We start from the raw sequence: 19941 nt of genomic DNA on the forward strand, positions 1-19941 counted from the left end.
GAAGTCGAGGGGAGGAAGAGCAGTTTGTCTGGAAGTTCTCTGAGAGACGGCCTCGGCGCCTCAGACCTGCGAGGAGAGAGAGCGCCGGCGGCTGATTTATGGCCAACAGCCACCTCAGGTGTGCCCAGTGCCAGTCCCAGTGGTGCCTAATCGAAGGAGGAGTCTGCCCTGTCTAGGGCCACATCTTGCCCACTGGAGAAGGAGAGCCCCAGCGGCGGATTTATGGCCAGCAGCCACTGTCGGTGTGCTCAGGGCCAGTCCCAGTGGTGCCTAATCGAAGGAGGAATCTGCCCTGTCTAGGGCCACATCTAGCCCACTGATGAAGGAGAGAGAGCCCCAGTGGCTGATTTATGGCCAGCAGCCACTGCAGGTGAGCTCAGTGCCAGTTCCGGTGGTGCCTAATCGAAGGAGGAATCTGCCCTCTCTAGGGCCTCTCGTAGCCCACCGATGAAGGAGACAGAAGAAGTTCGGCATCGGCCTGTTTATCGTTCGCATTTAGAGGCGATTTGTCTCCTTGATGCCAGCAGGCACCATTTCCTTGATGTCAAGATCTGCTGCTGCTGGCTGATTCCCAAGGGCTGCCTGGCACTGAGAGTCCTTGATCACGTAAGTCATGACTCCATGTGATGATAAATGTCATAATTTGGTGCCAAGGGGTGCTGTGTTGACACACAACTCACCAATTTGTCAGCTCTCTGACAATGAGACCCTGAGCATGCTTGCCTCCATAGTATTGCCACCAAGCGCTGCTGCCAAGCATCAGCACCAATCGTCGTTGCCCAGCAGTGCCACTGAGCATCACTGCTAAATGTCACCACAGACTGTGGGGAAATCCAAAGGACAGGCAATGGTGCTCTCCCCCTGTCCCCTACTTTGAGTGTCAGCTCTGCAAGTAAGCTCTGCCCACCTTCCCAACACCCAGGAAAGATTGGGAAAGAGATTGGACATGTGGTCCTAGGCTATATAGATGCCATTACCTGCTGCCACCACAAGTGAATCTTTGACACAGTTGCTGGCAAAGGATCTGAGATCATCTCAGAACTGATTTTTATAAAAGCAAGGGTATTATAGCCTTCTGTCTACAGAGGCCCTGAGTAAACTTGCATTCACACCTGCATTAGCAGAAAAACAGGATGTTTAGACTCAGGAGGAAAGGCTGTTCTTATTTTGGATTGTTTTAAATTAGAGCCACCTCCATCATTTGGATGTACAACCAGCAATGATTAGATCTGTTTGTCACCTTCCTCCCTCCCCGCTTTTTGAAACTAATGGAAGGAAAATATATTTTATGACGCATAGGGGATCCACTGGCATAGTGGCAGTGCAACTCAAATGTGGAGAGTGGCAATTGAATGCTTCAGGAAAGGGGGCAAAAAGCCACAATACGGTAATGCCAGCCTATATTGTAATGCATCATCATTCTTGGCTAATCATTCCCCGTGGTTCCCTGAATAAGGTCTAAACCTGGGGGGTTTTCCTTTTGATGGTAAACATTTAGTGCTCAGACATATGAGATGCTTGGGTACATAAAGAAATTCATATTGACAGCCAAAATATTGGCAACGGTAAGCATGCAGGTTCCCATAGTCAGGATCTTCTTTTATCCTGATCAGATCTACCAAACAATCCCGCCCACTCAAATGCAGCTGTGCACCCCTCAAAATAGAGGGTAAGGGGATGCTACGAATGGAAATTCTGCTTAATCCCCAGGGAATCTGCAGCCCCAGCATTGGGGGTCCTTTGTATATTTTCTGGAAACTTATCCTATTGTTCCCATGTTTGGGAAACAGTGATAATAATAATAATGTTTTTGTATTTGTATATTTATGATGCAGAGCATTTGGTGTAGCCTCCGTTTGGCATCCACCATTCCTGATCGATGAAGTGGCAGCCATCCTTAGAGACAGTGTTATATATGTGTGTGTGTGTGTATCCATCCTTCCGAGGTTGGTAAAATGAGTACCCAGCTTGCTGTGTGGTAAAACAGTAATGACTGGGGAAGGGAATGGAAAACCACCCTGTGTTGTCTGCTGGGGGAACACTGGAGGGCATCACCCCAGGGGTCAGACATGACTCGGTGCTTGCACAGGGGATACCTTTACCTTTATGTATATAATAGTCCTAAAGAGTGTAGGTGAAACAGCTATCCTGTATGTTGGGTGACATACTAAGTACAGAGAGATTGAGGAGTTCATATGTCATGAACAAGAGTCTCCCTCATTTGTCAAAAAGCTTATGGTCTGCCATAATCACTCTTAAGGGCACTGGCTTCTTACATCCATTCCTGCATTTCTACATAATGCTTTTTATTATGTTTATAATGTGTTTCTTTTTGGTCTAGTGTCTGCAACTTGGTTATTCCCAACTTATATTGCAACTATAGTGGATCACATCAGGCTATATAGTTGCTATGTGTATCCCTATTTCAGTGACTGGATGGTCAGGCAGGTTCCCTTTTGTATTTGAATCCAGTCTTCAGTGGGCATGCTGTCCAAGTTGTGGGTCTGCAGCATCTGTGCTCATTCCCTATTGAAATGTGGCATTTATGGATCTATTTCACAATGTTTTTTCCATTGAAAGGACTACTGAGGCTATCCCTCTGGAAAACAGATTTCCACCCCCTGGGGGGTGGGTGAGGGAAAAACAAAACAAAAACAAAAAAGTAGAATCTTTAAGGAACACCTTTGGTTGAAACTCCCTATTCCCTTGACTCTCCTGAGGGCTCTGATATAGTGATCTTCCACTTTCTCCTCACAGTGACCCTGTGAGGTAGGATAAGTTGAGAAAGAATCACTCTGCAAATTTCCATGGCAGAGTGGGGATTTGAAGCAGGATCTCTAAGATCATACTCTTACACTCATCACATTGAATCTCTAGTAGGGGATACCTTGATACTATCTCCTTTGACTTTGAAATCCTCACAGTTGCCTTGTTATTTGACTGTGGAAAGCGTTGTACTATTATTGTCTGAGTACCGGGTCAGAACTATTATGTGTCTTTGATTCTTTGATTGTGCAGGATTCAAGAACAGCAGGTCCTGTTTGCCTACAGATGACTCCATGGCATAAACCTATATGAATTACTATGGTGGAAACAGGCTACCTGAGGTTATGTTACAGTGCTCAGGTTCTGTTCAACATGTCTCTGTCATCTACATGATGGGAAACCTCAGTGTGCTTTGGTGCTAGCCTCAGCGCATATATTGAATTGGATTGATACAGGGAAGATTAAGCAATGATTGCGGTCACATATGAGTGTCAATAATGGACACTCCAAACATAGTTCCTTTTTTGCTGCAAGAAGCAGTACAGGGTACTCATTTGCTACTGGAATCAATGCTTGTTGTGCTCTGGGGTATCAGCGGGTTCACAACCCACTGGGGAAACCTTTCCATTCTTCATTAACCTTCTTCTTCCCTTGCAGGATTCCTAGATATGGTATTTGAAAGTTCTAACTGGACAGTGTACACTGCATTTCTGAAGCAACCTGTAGACCAAGTGGAGTATGTTTCCTACTGCAAGCATACAGGTTCATTGCCTGTCTGACAGAGCCAGAATTCCTGCATAGAGACCTCCACCATCACCTAGTGGTCAGGCAATTCCAACTGATAGTTCGTCTGCTATTCCTGGCTGGTGGTTAATATTTAGGGTCTTGAGGGCGTGGGTGGTAAACCACAAACCCTCTTCTACTTGTTCTATTGGTGTAGATGGAAATGTTTCTAGATCAGGATAGCAAGATGTTAGCAACTCAACCGTTAAAAATGCATTTGTGAATCTGCCTTTTCTTTGATTCATTGATTGACAGATTTATGTATTACAGTACATCCTTTTTGGATGGCCGTGGATTCAGCCTGAAGGTTGGAGGAAACGTCTACCTTATCTGATGGCCCTCTCTTCTCTAAGATTTCATCGAGATGAGTAGTATTAAAACCGAACATGGTTTTTCTTCCCCAAGTGATTTCTAAGTTACTCCTGACTTGACACCTGGTTCTGAAGCAGAGAGGGCTATGTGTATGGGATATGTTTGGTTAAAAAAACCAAACAAGTAAATAATGGAATGGGCTGATCCAGGCAATGTAGAAATCGTTACTTGCCTTACTGATCCATGAATGTGTAGAAGGGCCTCAGTACAGATATTACCATGTTGAATGATGTTTCCATAAACTGACAAGCTTTGCCTGAAGTAGATGGCCCTATTGGTATCTCTCTGAATTACATGTTCTCAGAGTTTTTTTCTGCAGTCTTCTTGCCTGGATTGCCTCTAATAGACATCCGCAGTGGAGTGACCTGATCAATCATCCACATTTGTCCACCACTTTGTTATAGATGTCAACTCCTGGAAAGAGGTTCTGTGGGTAGAGTGGATTCAATCCATTTTCTGCTATGTAAGCCCACACCCACCTCCAGGGTGCGTGATCTTGCTAGTCTCCCATGTGGGACTGCACAAAAGCCACGAAGATGAAAACAGGGTTGCACTTACCTGTAACTGTTGTTCATCGAGTGGTCTTCTGTGCAGTCACACAACCCTCCCTCCTTCCCCGCAGTGGGCCGCTGATAATGGATTGACTTGCCTGTTCCGGCGGCAGGAAGGAGAACTGAGGGGAGTGCTAACCCCTCCCACATCATGTGACTTTGGGCGGGAAAGTCACCCTCTGTAGGGGAGGGGTGAGCACTCTTGGGAGCTTCTAGAATTTTATATGTATAAAAGCTTGCGAGTTCCTCTCCGTGGCAGGCCTGCGATTCCGCAGAACCCCCATGTGTGACTGCACAGAAGACCACTCGATGAACAACAGTTACAGGTAAGTGCAACCCTGTTTTCCTACAGAGGGGCAGCCTAAAATAAATAAAATATATAAAATAAATGTTCTGGAGGGCCTTGGTCTCACTGGGCAGAGTTGTAAGAGTTGAAGGGAAACACAGCTGTGTCTTTAAGGTATTCCAGAAAGTAGATTTTAATGGAGTGGATGCTGGTTACAGAATTTACTTTCTGTTCTCATAACTAGTTTGTGTAATACATTCCAGTTTTTAAAAAGAGCAACATAAAAGACCATGTCCAAGACCAAGTGGTTGGGGAGGGACACAGTTTTGAGTCTAAAATCCAGTGTTTTATTTACTGGACCACCCTAGCGTCTTATTAGCTTAAAGTGCAGATTGGCCATTGCTGATTTTTATTACCAGATGTACTAAGGCTTGCTAAGTAATTCAACATTATCAGTTTGTTTGGCGCCAGTAGTTCATTCCATTAGGGTTATTATCAGAATGAGATGGCAGTGCTGTTGGGCTGAGATGTTACATACATTCCCACCTGCTTTGATCGCCCACGCCATGACCTTTTTCTTGTGGTCAGCTGATTTCACCACTGACCAAATCTCTATTATTTTTGGAACAGATGCAACATTTTGATGCATGTTCTTCAAAGGAGCAGTACAGACTGCATCTACTGAGGTTGGACCAGCCAGTTATAGGAGTTGAAGGCAAATACCGCTGTGTCTTAAGGTACTCCAGGGAGTAATTTTCAGTAAAGTAAAAGTAGATTATTGTTTTAAAAGCATTGTATCGGTTTTTATCCTGCAAGTGCTGGAGAGAGCACGTCATCAGTCGTGGTTATATATTGCATACAATAACAGTTAAGGAAACATAGCATAAGATGAAAAAAAAAAACCTGCCAAGATATTGTAACAGCTTATACTAATCACATTGCATTTCTTGTGTATCTTTATAGATAGTAACAAGGTCAAAACTAGTACTTCTGAACTTACAAACTTGGTGGATCCCAAATGTCCATGTAAGTACTGTTTTGCTAATTCTATATACAGTGGAGTCAGTCATTCAGTGTGAAAAATATGCTCATATGTCAACCAGAGGGTACAAAACAGAGTCTCTTGTTTTGTAAGGTTAGCCAGTTAGCTATCATAGCTGTCCTTCTAATTTAATAATATACATAAAAGGATACACAGAATCAAACATTAGATAAAGACATAATCTGTGTATTACTAGCTGTACACAATAATATAAAGGCGTCTTGAAGAAAAGTTCATCATACAGTTGACATCCTAGATATTCTTTATTCCATAAGATTTAGTTTTAATATTCTTAACTTCAATTACACTCACCTGTTGTAGTTTAGTGACAAGCAGGTAGCTCACCTTGTTTCAATAATTCTTCTTCAGACACAGATATTGTTGTTAGGTGCGAAGTCGTGTCCGACCCATCGCGACCCCATGGACAATGATCCTCCAGGCCTTCCTGTCCTCTACCATTCCCCGGAGTCCATTTAAGTTTGCACTGACTGCTTCAGTGACTCCATCCAGCCACCTCATTCTCTGTCGTCCCCTTCTTCTTTTGCCCTCAATCGCTCCCAACATTAGGCTCCCAGCATTAGCATTAGACGCAGATATATCTTTATATAAAAGGCTTTGCCCTTCATTTACCCTTCCAATGTTTAAGATCTATCACCGCCGACATCCAGAGTTAACCATAAAGATAATTGTCTGACATCACTCCAAGCTGCTTTTCACTGCAGTACAATTGGAGACTACAATTGAAGTGAAGAATATTAAAACTGAATCTATTGGAATAAAGTATATCTAAGCTGACAACTGTATGAAAAACTTTTCTTCAAGAGGCCTTTATATTATTGTGTGTAGCCAGTAATATGCGGATTGTGTCTTTTTCTATTGCCCTTTTAATCCAAACGTGGCTGTCTTTAAAAGTATGCAGCTGGAATAAAGCTAATAGAGCATACACTGGAAAAAGCGAAGAGAGTGATGCTTATTTTGCCTTCGTGCAGAATAAGGACAGTGCTGGCCAGCCACACATCATATAGAACAGGGGTAGTCAAACTGTGGCCCTCTAGATGTCCATGGACTACAATTCCCATGAGCCCCTGCCAGCGTTTGCTGGCAGGGGCTCATGGGAATTGTAGTCCATGGACATCTGGAGGGCGGCAGTTTGACTACCCCTGGTATAGAACTACATGTCTTGACCTGTTCTACTCAAGGGAGAAACTCTCATATTACATGGTTATGATTTCCATTTTGCAGGCATTAACTGTGCTGTTGGGTCAGCCTGAAGGTGAGGGCTATTGTGTTTTTAAAAGAACAATAAAAAAATCATTCTTTCCTCTGCCCTGCCACATTTTTCATCCCCTTATGAATCAACCTGTAGTGTCTATTTGCAGTTTGACTGAGAGACTTTGTTGATCCAGAAAATGGAAAGGCTAACTCTTAATCTACAAGAAGGAGATTGTGAAGCCCTGATTGAAACCTGAGGTGAAAATATAATAAAATATTTGATAATGGTTAACGGGGCTTGGCCACCTCATGAGAAGGAACGTTCCCTGGAGAAGAGCCTAATGCTGGCAGCGATTAAGGGCAAAAGAAGAAGGGGACGACAGAGAATGAGGTGGCTGGATGGAGTCACTGAAGCAGTCAGTGTGAGCTTAAATGGACTCCGGGGAATGGTAGAGGACAGGAAGGCCTGGAGGATCATTGTCCATGGGGTCGCGATGGGTCGGACATGACTTTGCCCCTAACAACAACAATGGGGCTTGGATCAGCTATCTGGTCACTGCATTGTTCTTTAGGCTTTGTGGACTCCTTCCCCCTCCTGCCCTACACAGCCTGATTCTTGGTACATTTAGCTCAATACCCATTTCTCCATCTAGTTCTACTTATTCCTTGCAATGAATAAGCCAATGCTGAAAATAGACCATCACTGCCGTTCATCTGTTGGTTGATGTTTTGAAAGCTGGATGTGCTCTTTAAACTTATATGGCTTTCTGTTTTTCAAATTCACATTTTCAGAATGAAAATCCAGATGAATGATATTCTGGCACTGTGTTTCTTAGTGATGCTCTCCGTAGGAATAGGTAGGTTGTTAAAGAAGGGAAGCAAAGTGAAACTATTGCCATGTAATTGACTGGGAAGGAACTCAAGAAGAGAATCATGAACTAAAGGGATGTGTTGTTGTTAGCTGAAGGACAGCATACCTCCATAATGAAGGTGCTTGAGCTACAGGTTAGTGAAGATACTAGGGATTTGGGAGTAGAACCGTTTCATATGCCAGTATGAAAATGCTGCTTGTGGAGATTTGTACAGCAGATGTCAAACTGTTCAGCAGCTTGCTGGACAAAACTCACAACTTGTTATTGCAGGTATGGGTGTTAAGGACCGCCATGTGCTCTGATTTTTACACACTCTTTTAGGACATTAGGTTAAGTAAAAACCTGTCAAGAAAGATTAAGTGAATGCTTAAAAACCCACAAAAATTGAGCAGGGCCTACAAGACAGATCTGTTCCACCAGGCCTATGGTCGAATCCTAATGGGTCATCACGGAGTGCTGGCCTCACTACTACAATGGAGAGAAGATCTGTCATCTAAAGCCGGGGTAGTCAACCTGTGGTCCTCTAGATGTCCAGGGACTACAATTCCCATGAACAATGCTGGCAAATGCTGGCAGGGGCTCATGGGAATTGTAGTCCATTAACATCTGGAGGACCACAGGTTGACTACCCCTGCTCTAAAGTTTTGACCCCCCCCCCCATCCACTCTAAACCAGTTGGGAGCTACAGAAAATGAATGTTTTAATATTTATGGAATTTATATATGATTTTACATTTTTACTGATTGTTGATTCACATTACCCATCCTGAGTGTTTATTAAAATGTTTGTTTATTTATTTTATGTTGCCAGATAGTGATCGAACAAGGTGTGATGGAGAACAAGGATGTCACGAACCAAGGATACTGTCCCGCAGGAAACGAGGCAAGCTGAGACTTTTCTTGTAGAAAAGAGTTCAAAGCTATTTATTGATTCCGAGAAAGGTACATATGGGCACTTTGCGAAAGGATCTATTGCTAAGAACAATTTGCTTAGCGCAGCATGGGGTTCATGTAGGTAAACCCCCTCTTCCTCCAACGATCGTACATTTTTCCTGCCAAAATCCTTTCCCACAGGAGAAAGCTTTTATCTACAAAGAAAGACCCTGTCCAAGACCTTGTCTCTATGGCCTCAGTCCATTTTTGTCAGGAAGCTGTGAACCAAACATTAACTACTACTGTGTGTAACCCTCGTCTGGGTTAAGCATCTCTGACATTCTCCTTTCCCGTTTCAGCACCCAACCGTGTCAAATGCCTTGGCTGTACTGATGTTGGATTTGACAACAATTGTAAAACAAAGGCCTATGAATGCACTGCTGGCAAATGGCAATTCTGCTATGTACAAAGGTTTTCTCGAAGTGAGTTCAGAACAAAAACTTTAGATAAATGATTTTCTTCAGGTGACCAGGGCCCATTCCACACACATTGGATAATGCAATTTCAATGTGCTTTTGTAGCTGGATTTCCCTGTGCAGAACAGGAAAATCTACTTCTAAGGTGCATTGAAAGTGCATTATCCAATGTGTCCGGAATGGGCCCTGATGTTCTTTTTACAGTTGTTTTAGGCAGGGAATTGAGCCTGCCTTTTTGCGATCCAGCAACATGCTGTTGCATTGTTAGCCACCTTACGTCTCAGGAAATAACCTAGAATATAATTTTTTAATGCAGTATATATTCCGCCCATGGGGTTGAAGGCATGGCTAGTATGATAATTTGGGGGAGCCTTGATACATTTCCTATCATGCCTGTGTCCTGGAAAAACTTCAGCATTCTAAAAACATGAACAATTATGAACAGAGAACATGGACAGAAAAATGGCAGTGGCTAATTGTTATCACAAGGCCTTCATACTGATCGCTTTTCCATTTCTTTACTCACAGTGCGAAAGACTGTAAAAGTTCAGCGGGGTTGCACCGCGTACTGCAAAAGTGAGTCCCGGATCAAAAATACCTACCGCTTTAATACCTGGTGCTGCTTTAGAGAACTCTGTAACTCCATGAATGTCTGGTAGTAAAGCTGTTAAGAGCTGCTTTGTTCTTAAGTGATCTGGTAGTATGATGAATGCTTCCTTCAAATTGTCTCCAGTGTAAAATTGCAGAATTAGAATTCCAGTCATTTTAATTATATTACTCAGTGTTTAAACAAAAGCCCTTCTTAGTCACTACAGATGTCAACCTAGCTTCAGCTGTTCCAAATGTGCCTATCTTCACAGATAGTCTCCCTTTCATTTAATGGCCTTTCAGTATCACAATTCACAGCATCTTTGCTCTCTATCTGTGCGAGTGTGCGTGCTGATTGAGTTCATGCAACCCCTCAAAGCTTTTAGCACAATAAACCTGTAGTCTAAGAAATAATAAGATGGCTGTTAACCTTGAATATTACAATTTCAGCAGTGGGGGATGAAACTGGCTATTTATACAGTAATAAATGTGAGTTTCAAGGCGATATTTAGAAACATGCCGATGGATGCTGTTGATGCAGCTGATTCTTTAGGAATGTCTAATAATTGGTTACCAGAACGAAGGCCAATGGGAAGAAAATGTTGATTTGGGGAAGATTTCTTCTCACCTGCACAGTTGTCTTTCACTTCCCACCTGTTCAATAGCAGGCAACCACAAGCATGTTTTTCAGTGGGCTGTGTACAAATTTTAAAGTGGATAATCATTTTTAAACTATTTTTAAATGTAAAGAAATAAAATCCAGTATGTATAATTGTTGATATCTAGCAATGGAACTAGGGATGCCAGTCTCCGGTTGGGCATGGGGTTCTCCAGGAATTACAGCTCATACCCATACTACAGAGATGAGTTTCCCTGGAGAAATGGTTGCTTTAGAGCAGGGGTAGTAAGCCTGTGGTCCTCCAGATGTCCATGGACTACAATTCCCATGAATCCCTGCCAGCATTTGCTGGCAGGGGTTCATGGGAATTGTAGTCCATGGACATCTGGAGGACCACAGGTTGACTACCCCTGCTTTAGAGGGTGAAGCCTATGTAGGTCCCTGTTTTTCTGAAGCTCCATCCCAAATCTCCAGGGGTTTCCGAACTAGGAGTTGGCAACCCTAAATGGAACAGCAGTCCTGCTTGTCCTCAAAAAACTTGTGTATTCTCTGTTTGGTTGAATCTAATAAAGACAAATTGCCCAAGAAACTGCATCTCTTTAGTGCATTTTTGAGAATACAATATTGTTAGAATGTGCACTTGTGGTGAGATGATGAGTGAATGCGGTGGTTGTCTGGGTATCACAGCTTCACTGTCCACAGAAGGCCTGAGAGCTATGCCGTTGGACCCTCAAAGATGGTAAGTTTGGTCAACACTAACCACCTGGGGGTTCCTGGCCCCAGGGTCAGGGCCTTTTTGCTACTGGCACCTGCTTGGTAGAATGAGCTCCTAGAGGAAGTTAGGGCCCTGTTGGAGTTTGCTGAGATCAACAAGGCCTGCAAGATACTCTTCCATCAGGCTAGAGTGACAGCTGACATCTAACTGCCCCCCTCTCCTCCCCCTCCTCAACTATGTATTTGTGGAGGGACCCTGAACTTTTTGAATGTTTTGAAGTGGGACAAGTTGGCCATGATTGTATTTCCTTTGTGCTGAGTGTATTTTAAGTCTGATGGTCATTTTGATAATGCCTTGTCCCCTCCCCACGACAGGAACCATGCTTTAGACTGATCATATTAAATGTGCATCCACAATGCACAGCAAAAGAGGATTCAACTTGAAATGTCTTTCAAACGCATTTGCATAGAATTATTCTGCTTTTGTTCCATCTTCAGTTAGATTTCTCTGTTATTGGAATCGCAGTGGGAAAAGCCCAGGCAACTTCTCCCTGTTACAGTATCCCAGTGAGTCATGGAATACTTGAAGACATATTGCAAAGTGGCACGTCTGAGGCAGAGAAAGAAGGGATCCACCTGCACGAGCAGAGAAGTGCCAAGGATATTGACAGCATGATGCTTCTGTTCGGTCTAGGCTGACAATATGTCCTTGATACAAAAAGGGGACATTGAGATGGAAAAATGGGATGGGGGTTAAATATTCTGTATTCATGAAAGTCAGATGACAAAAAAAAATTGATAAACGTATTGAGCTTACCATTATTCTTGGGCCTGCAAATACATTCAAACTTTTGACTGTGGAAGAGCCCCTGAAATAATTTTTCAGGCTTTGAGGAGCACCAGAAATGGAAGCAGCTGGACACACCTCCCTGCCACAGCTCTCTGAAATGACATGTCACCAGAAGTTCATTGTCTGTCTTGCTGTGCAGCCCCACACTGGGACTGGGTACGTGCACAGGCTGGCCACATAAGTCTCTTCTAGCTCTAGCCCTATACTACAACAGGTACTAAAACCACAACTAACTCACACTTTTTGGGGGCGGGGAAGGGGAAGCAATAGAAGCAGATGGTTCTCTAGTTTGCAGCTGAGTCTACAAGCTCTGGAGCTCCCACAGACTCCTGTGGATCCATGGATCTGGGAATCTCTGGTTTAAGTCCTGGCTTTCTCTCTCTCTGCAGGCCAAAAGAACTCAACTAGGGGAAAGGGTTTTTAACCATATCTTTAAGTACAAAACAAAAGTACAAAATGAGGGGGCGGCCAGGAAAAGTGGAGAAAAGTACTGTACCCTTCAAAAGGGGATATGTATAGTTCTAGTTGGGCCACCTCTTCTAACTGAAATTTCACGACCAGGTGTTGGGATCTCAGTGGCAGTCCCCTTTAATCGTTTCAGCAGCTTTTGATTGTAGGATCCTTAGAATTTCAAGCGGAGTTTGTACGCCAGCTTAGATGAATGAGCCACATTTGTACATGAGGCCAGAATATTGCAAATCTGGTTCTCTTAGGGAATTGACATATATTTGCTGTAGTTTTAGGAGCCCTTTCTTCTTTCAAGCTATCTCCAGATACTGCATTGCTTGTCTTCTCATTCATCCTGTTGGTTCTCTGTGTTCATTCAGGTATTGCAGACAAGGTCTCTCTCCAGTCATGGAGCCCTCCACCAGAATCTGATTGGCTTTTGATAACTGCACGACTTCCATCTCAGTTAAATTGGCTCTAGATGATAAATAGTTTGAATGCTGGAAATGCTGCGAAATGCTTGTTTGTTTGCATTTCCTTTAGAGCTATTCCCTAATGGCAGTGCAGCTTTTGGCTCTCAGTTTTAAACTTCAGTTCTGTATATTATCTGCAAAGTGTCACATGTTTTATCTGCAAAGACGTCACACTTTTTAAAAATCAGATATTAATAAAATCTCTGAAGTTAGTATGGTCAAGATGTTTAGTATTAAACCATGGCTTGTAGAAGATGCTGAAGAATGAATGAATATAGAGATTGGTAAGTCTGGTCAAAAATTCAACAAAACTTAAAACCAACGTGATAAAGCCAATAGCATTATAAGGCATTTTAAATGGTTCTTAACGTAATGGATGCTGGTTACAATATTTTCTATCCGGATAACAAGTTAGTGAAGTCTGGTAACTTATTTACTGGCCCATCCTAGAATCCAATTAACCTAAAGTTCAGATTGGCCATTGTTGCTTTCTTAATACCAGATGTACTAAGGTATGCTGAGCAAACCCACAGTACTGCTCTGTGATTACTGCCTGTAGATCATTCTGATTTGATAATCAGGAAAAGTTGTTAAGGACATTTGATCAACCACCTTTGATCGCCCACACAGTGACCTTTTATTGGTGGTCCGCTGACTTCATTGTGGCCAAACCACCATTATTAGTGAGACAGAAGCAGAGTTTTGGTGCATGTTCTTCAAAGCAGTGGTACAGGCTGCACCTACTCAGGTTTGCACCATTCTCTTGTGGGAGTTACTTGGCAAGTACCTGATGCTTCTGCTGTAGTGGAGAAGGTTGATTTCTTTCTCTCCTGCTATCTGAGCTGAAGAAGCTGGTGCATATCCCATATAATTACCCAGGCATGGAGTGAGAGCTGCATTAGCTAAATAAAGGAAATGCATGAAGTTCGAACCCTGAAGTAGAAAGAAAAGTATTGAAGAGAAATACATCTGTGTCGTAAGGTGTCCGAAGGAGTGATTATTCATGAAATCAAAGAGGTAGATTCTTCTATTAAAAGGTTTCATTATTGTATAATTCTTATAGTGTGAAAATACTTGAAAGAACAACATCCTGAGTAATTATGAATATGAATGTTAAGTCAGTAATGGTAAAAGAAACGCATCATACTAGGACGATATAACAAGATGCAGTAGGGAGATGATGTACTAATCTGTATGTCTGGTGCATTCAGGTGTAAACAGTAAAGAGGCCAAAGAAGTTCCTCTGGTTTTAATAGAATCACTGGTGAATTCCAAGTGTCCATGTGAGTATTATTTGGCTATATTATCACTAAATATCAACTTGAATGCTGAAATCTGAAAATTATGCTTCTGAATCGCTGGCATGTAAATACCAGGCTCTCCAATTGGCTATTATGTCTGCCCTCCTGATCTGTGTGGCTGTTTTGAAATGTCCATCTAGCTGGAATAAAGCTGAAGGCAGAGATTAGAATCCTAAACCTGAATCATGACTTCTATGCAGAATGAGGACACTCCTAGGCAATCCTACATCGTGTGGAATCAAAGTTTTGATCTGTGTAGCATAGTCTGTTCTTATACTTTCCATTTTACAGGGCTCAACTCTGTTGGATCAGCATGAAATTAAAGGACTATTCTGGCTTAATGAATGGAAGGACTACCTTTCCTCGGCTTCTGCCCTTCCAGATTCCTCATCCCCTGTAAATCTCTCTAGCTTCCTTTTCTTGAGAGATGGCATTGACCCAGGAAACCTCAAGGCTTAACTCCAAATGCAAAGAAGGGATTTTGTGAACTGCACATGAAACCTGAGATGTAGATTTAGAAGATATTAAATAGTTAATAATACTAGTGCTTGTGTTGGCTATCTAACCTGTGCACTGTAATTGAGAAATTGTGGATCCTCCAATGAATCTGCTGCATCAAGAGGAGTTTGTTGACCAATTTGGCTTGATATTGGGTTTCCTGGCTGGCAGCTTTATCTGTTTCTTTGCAATATTAATATTAATGGGAAGATGGACTATCTCTGCCCATAATCTTTTGGCATAATGCTTTGTAGTTTTGAGATGCTGTTTTAACCTCTTGTTTTTTCCTGTTTTTCAGAATGAAAATTCTCATGAACAATATTCTGCTGCTTTGTGTCTTAATGATACTCTCCTTTGAAGTAGGTAGGTCATTAGAGGAAGGGAAGAAAGGTGAAATTGTCACAATGCAAGGGACTGGGAATGATTTCTCCAAGAGAACCATGAATTCTGTAGAGCCATGTTGGAAATATTTATGTAGTATGGTGCTTAAGATACTGGGGTTGGTGGAAAATGGAATGGTTTCATATGTAATCGTCAGGGTAATGAAAAAGAATTGCTTTTTATACCTGAAGGGGTCTCAAAGCAGCTTAAAATTGCTTTCCCTCCCTCTCCCCACAACAGACTCCCTGGGAGGTAGGTGGGGCTGAGAGAGCTCTCATGGGACTGCTCTGCAAGGACAGCATTATCAGGACTGTGACAAGCCCAAGGTCACCCAGCTGGCTGCATCTGGAGGAGCGGGGAATTAAACCTGGCTCACCAGATTAGAAGTTGACGCTCTTAACCATTACACACTATGTAGCTGGGATATGAAAATTGTGGATCTTTGACTTTTAAAGCAGGATTATTGAATTATATTGGGGCCACAAGTGGTAGGTGTTTTAACATCTCCAACCAGCTGCTTTCATGAACCATCTTGTACTTTAAAGGGGAAAAGCGTGGTGTGTAGTGTGCGTGTGTAAACATGTTTTACTGAGTGAATGGTAGAGGAAGCTGTTACTTAGATTGCAGCTATAACAGTATATAATGGCCAATGGAAATCCATGATCTTCCTCTTACCCTGTTTGACCCCCAAATATGGTATGATCCAAATATAAACCAATTGCATCTCCATCCCTCACACAAGAACCTATTGCTGCTCCAGAGAGGAAGTCTCATCCCGGTGGGATTACTCGTAAATTATGAAAAGTTGGGAGTTAGTTGTAGGAAGCTACGGGAAATGTGTAAATTGTCCATAAGCCTCATCATGAGTCGTAATTGAACCCGGATCGTCCTGGTCCAGCATTCCACCGATTACACAGTAATTCAAAGAAACAAACTGTGGCCCCTAAGCTTCCATACTCAGTCGTACGTTGCCTGGTTTAGCAATCGGGATCCAGACACAAAAAAGAAAGTCCCCTGAAAATCACAGTCAAAAAATCAAGGTCACAAGGAACCATGTAGGCAGCAGGAATGTAATTCTTCAAAGCATATGAGTGAGCGTAAAGTAGCTTTCATCTTCCGCTTCCTTCCAACAGAAGTCAAACTTGCACTGGTTACGAGCTACATTTTCATGGATACTTCATCAATAATAATTCACAATCAGGCTTACAGGACTTCAAACAGGTGAACAACCGTCCCAACACTCGCAGCCTTTTAGGAACATACTTGGGGTTCCTGAAATCCCAAAAATCTCTGAGTTTTGAAAACATTTTAGGCTGTTGAACTCTTGTAAGCCTGATCATTAATTATCACTGATGAAGGATTCACGAAACTTTAGCTTGTTAAGTGGTGCAAGTTTGACTTCTGTTGTGGGGCAGCTGATGATGAAAGCTATTTGATGTTATCTGCCTTGAGGATTGATGTTCCTCCTGCCTCCACGGGTTCCTCGTGGTCTAGCAACTGTGCCGTGTGTCCAGGGAAACTTTAAACTACAATACCCTGGAACGTGAGGTGCTGATAGGAATGGCACGTCCATTCCTGCGTTTTCCAGGGTGGGAAATCCATAGGTATGACAAAGAAAGGAGTTAAGAGTGGATTGGAAAAAAATTGACCCATAGAGCTGGTTCTGCTGGAGGTGATCTCATCTTTGGAAAAGAAGGATTTGTACAAATTACCCTGCATCACATTACACATTTATGGTCAGCTTTCCATGGTACTGTTTACAATCTATTTGTTTTGGGGGATGGGGTGAAGGGGTTGTGGAAGCATTTCTGGATGCATGCTAACAGTGGTCTCCTTTAGAGCAGAAAAGCACATAATGCTCTTGTTCCTCAGTCACCCTTTCATCTGACAATCCTTTGAAGCACAGTTTAGGCACTGGCTGAGTTTAGGGTCTATCTCTGATATTCTCCTTTTTCCATTTGTCTCCCCCCAGATGGAGGTATCCACTGCCAAGGCTGTTTATATGTTAAATCTGATAACAGTTGTGCAAGACAGCCCTATGTGTGTGACATAGGCAAAGGGAAATGGCGACACTGCTTCATTCGAAAAACTCAAACAAGTGAGTCCTCATGGCCGATTTCATGTACTGTAGACAAATGTACTGTAGGCAAACGCTGGCAGGGGCTCATGGGAATTGTAGTCCATGAACATCTGGAGGACCACAGGTTGACTACCCCTGGTCTAATTGGCTAACTGTGTTCTTCTAGAGGCAATCAGGAGGGAGTGTACTCAAGGGAACGGGTAGTCTCCAGTTGAGCCAATTGGGGAAAGATTATTAGAAAATACCAGGAAGTTCCTAATCTGAAAATGCTAACTACATTGTAGGATATGCTTTTGAATCATACACACAACAGATCTTGCACAATTCAACACATGCTGACTCGTCTCTCTCTTTCTCTTTTTTATTCATAGACGGGATCATTCTGAAAGTTAAGCGAGGTTGCACCTCCTTCTGCAGAACTGGGCTCTTAAGTTTTAAGCGCATTCAGGTTTTTACCTGGTGTTGCTCTTCAAATAACTGTAACTCTATGCATGCTTGGACCTAACATTACTACACGTGTTATCCAGCTTTGGTCTTACGGCACCTGGCAGCCTGTTGACCCCACCCTTCAAAGACTCTGTCCAGTGTGAAGGTTCTGAGCTGGAACTAGTTAGAATGACTTCTGTAATTAGATCGTCCTGTTATGTTATTCACTTCATGAATCTGTCCAACGGGTAGGATTGGCTGCTCTGGGTTGGGAAATCACTGGATATACTGGGGGTGTGGTTTGAGGAGGGCAGGACCTTCAGTGTTGATATAATGTCCTAAAATCCACCTTCCAAAGCTGACATTTTCTTCAGATGAACCAATCTCTGATGTTGCCAGTTGTCACCTGGAGGTTGGCAACCCCACCTGCAGACCTTCAACGCTCTTTCCCGAACAAATCAGCCTATGAAGCAACAGCAATGGATCCTAATCTGATAAAACACAGAAATGCAAAATAATCACTCAGAAGTCGCAGATAGAGCAAAAAGATAAAAATATATTCTGAGCAGAATAGGAAGGTCTCAAATCATAGATCAAAGGTAACTTCCGTTTCTCGTTTGTTACAGAGGACACATTCCCATTGGTCCACACAATTCCATCAAAGAACTATTACTATTACTTGATTGGCCACACAGTTGCTCTGGCCCAGCCTACCAGGTTGGGCGACTCCCATTCCTGCGGGCATAGTAGCCATGCTTAAGATGAGTCCCTCTCCTCCCCCAAATATGATTCCTCACAGATGTACATTCCTAAATCTGACCCATTCACTGACAACCTTGAAAATATCACCATAGAACAGCAGGCCTCACGAATACTGCAGAGACATTTGTTTAGTGGGATTCAGCCAACAGCGAGCGTGTGTTTTTCGCTGACAAACAATGGTGGTTTCATCTCTTCTGGTGTCTCTGTGTAACTTTGGTCAAGCCTCCGAATATTAAAAGCTTATAAAACAATTGTACTGTGTTTTTATGGTCCCATAACAACTTGTACTTGAACATTATAAACTTTGACAGCTGAAGATGACCAAGTGGCTGTTTGCATGTTGGTTTCATGAGGAATTCTTGAACCATGCTGATAACCAGTAAGCAGAATCAGCAACCACTGGGAAGGAATAGTCTGATGGCTCTTACACTGCCACTGAGGCCGGGCTCCAGTGTGCGCTTAGGGTCATATGCGTAGTTCTTCTCCCAACAAGCCTATGGCCCAAGGTTAACCAGAGATCTTCGTTTGACAGTGATTTGAACCTGGTTTTGTCCAGTCTTGGTTCTACATTCTGACCTCTACATCAGGGGTAGTCAACCTGTGGTCCTCCAGATGTTCATGGACTACAATTCCCACGAGCCCCTGCCAGCGTTTGCTGGCAGGGGCTCATGGGAATTGTAGTCCACGAACATCTGGAGGACCACAGGGTTGACTATCCCTGCTCTACATGACTGACCTTTTGTTCCATGCCTGTTCATTAATAAGCAAAAGCTAGCCTAAATTTGCAGGAAGCCATGGACAAACTTTGAAAAATCAGTTAATAGTTTTAAAAACTATTTTTACAAATTAAAAAGAAATGAAATCCAGTGTGTATCTAACAACAGGCTAGCAAGCCCTGTGTTTTCACTGGTTGGTTTATTCTGATAAAATTACAGCTGGATTGCTGAAGAGATGATATCTATTTATCTAGTGCTGCTCTCTTGGAATGTACCCTTCTAATAAGGAGCAAACAGGGCCTGTTCCCTTTTATCCTTGATCTCCTGTGGTTTAGGCCCAGCTCTGCCTCTCTCTTCTCCGAGCCTTGTTCCCCTCTTAACCCTTTACTTGCCTTGTCTATCTCCAGAGCTGCTAGGATCTTCTTGCAAACCCAATCCTTGCCCAACCTTATCCGGGGCGTGACCATATATAGCCATATCATCTGATAAATGTTTCACAAATTTAAAATATGTATAAAAAATTAGTTAACTCCCACCCATTCAGGAAACCCTTCCAGGGCTGTCAAGAAACCTCAGGAATTCACGAAACCCTGGTTGAGGAAGCCTGGTCTACACTATCATAATGTTCTACTAACTCAGGGGTAGTCAAACTGCGGCCCTCCAGATGTCCGTGGACTACAATTCCCAGGAGCCCCTGCCAGCGAATGCTGGCAGGGGGTCCTGGGAATTGTAGTTCACGGACATCTGGAGGGCCGCAGTTTGACTACGCCTGTACTAACTGAACTAGATGGTAAAGCTGTGCAGATGTGTTGTTACATAAACTGCAACCTGCTTTGCTCGCCCACGTCATGACC

At 42.9% G+C, this 19941-nt stretch overlaps 1 protein-coding gene across 2 annotated transcripts; it reads left to right on the top strand.

Moving 5' to 3' along the window:
* Positions 1–4835: 4835 nt before the first annotated feature.
* On the top strand, positions 4836–18622 carry LOC143821643 (uncharacterized). Of its 2 annotated transcripts, XM_077305834.1 has the most exons (12): positions 4836–5495; positions 5722–5784; positions 7043–7073; positions 7805–7869; positions 8695–8766; positions 9116–9238; positions 9761–10721; positions 10839–13940; positions 14135–14206; positions 15021–15085; positions 17076–17201; positions 17555–18622. In XM_077305834.1, exons 4-7 carry the CDS (start codon positions 7806–7808, stop codon positions 9889–9891), a joined length of 390 nt encoding a protein of 129 aa, XP_077161949.1. In that variant the 5' UTR covers positions 4836–5495; positions 5722–5784; positions 7043–7073; position 7805; the 3' UTR covers positions 9892–10721; positions 10839–13940; positions 14135–14206; positions 15021–15085; positions 17076–17201; positions 17555–18622. The 2 variants fall into 2 exon arrangements, with proteins under 2 accessions (XP_077161949.1, XP_077161948.1); XM_077305833.1 differs by lacking the exon at positions 7043–7073 and having other exon boundaries at positions 4841–5495.
* Positions 18623–19941: the final 1319 nt, after the last annotated feature.

This window comes from Paroedura picta, chromosome 12, assembly GCF_049243985.1.
Source record: "Paroedura picta isolate Pp20150507F chromosome 12, Ppicta_v3.0, whole genome shotgun sequence".
Taxonomy (NCBI): Eukaryota; Metazoa; Chordata; class Lepidosauria; order Squamata; family Gekkonidae; genus Paroedura; species Paroedura picta.

Excerpts from the sequence above, each read along its gene's own strand:
- LOC143821643 (XM_077305833.1), top strand. Across the intron at positions 7,870-8,694 it reads GATGCTCTCCGTAGGAATAG|ATAGTGATCGAACAAGGTGT; the intron begins GTAGGTTGTTAA and ends TTATGTTGCCAG. Across the intron at positions 9,239-9,760 it reads TGTACAAAGGTTTTCTCGAA|TGCGAAAGACTGTAAAAGTT; the intron begins GTGAGTTCAGAA and ends CTTTACTCACAG.